The sequence below is a fragment of the Lipotes vexillifer genome, unplaced genomic scaffold (genome assembly GCF_000442215.2).
Source record: "Lipotes vexillifer unplaced genomic scaffold, Lipotes_vexillifer_v1.1 scaffold371, whole genome shotgun sequence".
Classification (NCBI taxonomy): Eukaryota; Metazoa; Chordata; class Mammalia; order Artiodactyla; family Lipotidae; genus Lipotes; species Lipotes vexillifer.
The window spans coordinates 810,229-812,350 of NW_006786304.1; the positions used below are offsets into that span (position 1 = coordinate 810,229).

A 2,122-nucleotide genomic window follows, 5' to 3' on the forward strand; every position below is an offset into this window, starting at 1 on the left:
TGAATCCTGGAGGAAACCGAGGCGCAGAGAAATTGGGACACAGCAGTCTGGCTCCAGAACCTACACTCTTTCTCCCCCTCTTTCCAAAACTCTGCCCCAGCCCTGGAGCCCCGGTTCTGGAAATTTGGGGCAGGGCACACCTTTGAGGTCCCAGGCTGTGCTGGGCCCAGCAGGGTGGCTTGGCATCCCTGGCCTGCCCACCAAACGCCAGCAGCACCAAGACAAAGGACAATGCCTGAGTGTGCTCCTGACTCCAAGACCAGGCGCTGGAGCTTCAGCTGCTTCCTGCCAAACTCAGGAGTGCTGGGTTGGGGTATTCGGGGTTCTCGATGACCCCGGGGCCGAACTTGAGCTCCAGGAAGCGGCGGTAGTTGTTAGGTGCCTGCGCCACGAAGCCGGCAAAGGGCAGGGGCACGAGAGGCTGCAGGAAGTGTTCGGGGAACTCGACATCCTGCCGGTGGTCCAGCCACGTGTCCTTGGTCATGACCCCGTTTCGAGGGTAGAAGGGCCACAGGTCCACGTGCAGGTGGTTGCTCTCGCTGTACTGCACGCGGAAGAAGTCGCCCTCCACAGCCTTCTCCCACACGAAGCCGCGCTCATCCACCACCGAGCCCGCCTCGGCACCCCGCAGCTGCTCGCAGTTGCCCACGTCCTCCAGGTAGATGCCCAGGTCCACGTCGTAGTCCCACGGGATAATGTCCCGGTGGCGGGCCGCCCCCAGCAGCGAGCCACCCTCCAGCCAGTAGCGCACGCCGGCCGCCTCCAGCACGCTCACCACGTAGCGGGCCGTCTCGCGCAGCGCACGCAGGCAGCACGGGGGTGTCCAGCGCTCCTCGTACAGGTAGGCCGGCGTGTCGCCCACCACTGTCCCGAAGCAGCGCGGGGTCTCCTTGTTGCATCCGAACCACTCGAGCCGCCCGCCCTCCCAGCTCACCAGGCGGATGCCCAGCGCCCGCAGCAGCGCCGCCCGCCGCGCCCGCCCCTCGCGCTCCGCCTTCCAGCGCGCGTGGGCCGTGGTCAGCGGGGGCTGGCGCGCCCTGGCGAAGGGCAGGTCCAGCAGCTGCACCGTCCAGCCGCGGAGGGCGGTCTGCAGGAAGAGGCCGGTGCCCACGGGCCGGGCCAGGGGCGCCGAGAGGTTGAAGAGGTCGCGGGTGCGCAGAAGAACCACGGCGTCCCCATCCAGGGCGTCGCAGCGGGGTGCGGAGGGTGCTGGGCCGTAGCGCGCCGTCCACTCCCGCAGGCTGACGTTCAGGGCCAGGCACCGGGCAGGGTTGGCCGAAGCAACGGGAGCGGCCACCAGGCGTGCGCCTCCCGCTCGCAGCACCTCGGCCATGCGCTTCAGCTGGCCCGGTGCCTCGGCCCTCGCCCCGTCAGGCACCAGGGCCACGTACTCGGTGGCCACGTAGGTCTCGGGGCGCGAGGCTGCAGCGGGCCGGTCCAGGGCGGGCTGGAGCAGCGCCAGGCGAACGCTGGGGATGCGGGGCAGGGCGAGAGGCGGGTAGGGGAGCGTGTCGGCTGCCACCACCACCGGCTGGGCTGGTTCCTGCTGCAGGAAGGAGTCCACCAGCTCTGGCACCGCGTTGTCAAAGGCCTCGAACTCCCGCACCAAGATGGTGACCCCGGGGCCGGAGGCAGATCCACGGCGGGAGCCCCTGGCCGGGGAGTACCTGGGCTGGTGCTGCAGCCACGACACATAGAACAGGACCAAGAGGTTGAGGGTGATGGCGGCTGCCAGAGCAGCCTGGCAGCGGGTGAGCCGCATGGGGCTGAAGTCAGGCCCTTAGCTGGGCTTCCCGGGTATCCTGGGGAGCAGGGATGAAAGGGGAGACTGGAGTTGGTTGTCAGAAACCCCCCCCCACGCATCCTCAGCCTTGTCTTCCTGTCCCAGCCTTTTCCTTATTTGGTTTCACTTCCACCATTTCCTCCTCCAGGAAGCCCTCCCTGATCCCAGGCTGGGTCATGCAACCCCCTCTGGGCTCCTTCAGACCCCTGGGTTCCCCGACTCTAGCCTACCACTCTAATTCATTAGTGAGTAGGGCCCAGTCTGTGTGAGGGCAGGTCCTGAGCCTGTCTTGGTCACTATTGGGTCCCCAAGGCTACTCAGCACAGAGCCAGGTACACA

General features: G+C 67.2%; 1 protein-coding gene across 1 annotated transcript; it reads right to left on the bottom strand.

Moving 5' to 3' along the window:
* Positions 1-271: 271 nt before the first annotated feature.
* Positions 272-1,798, bottom strand: FKRP (fukutin related protein). Its single transcript, XM_007458491.1, has one exon. It carries the CDS (start codon positions 1,760-1,762, stop codon positions 275-277), a length of 1,488 nt encoding a protein of 495 aa, XP_007458553.1. The 5' UTR covers positions 1,763-1,798; the 3' UTR covers positions 272-274.
* Between the last annotated feature and the right edge of the window lie 324 nt (positions 1,799-2,122).

Excerpts from the sequence above, each read along its gene's own strand:
- FKRP (XM_007458491.1), bottom strand. The coding sequence starts at position 1,762 with ATGCGGCTCACCCGCTGCCAGGCTGCTCTGGCAGCCGCCATCACCCTC.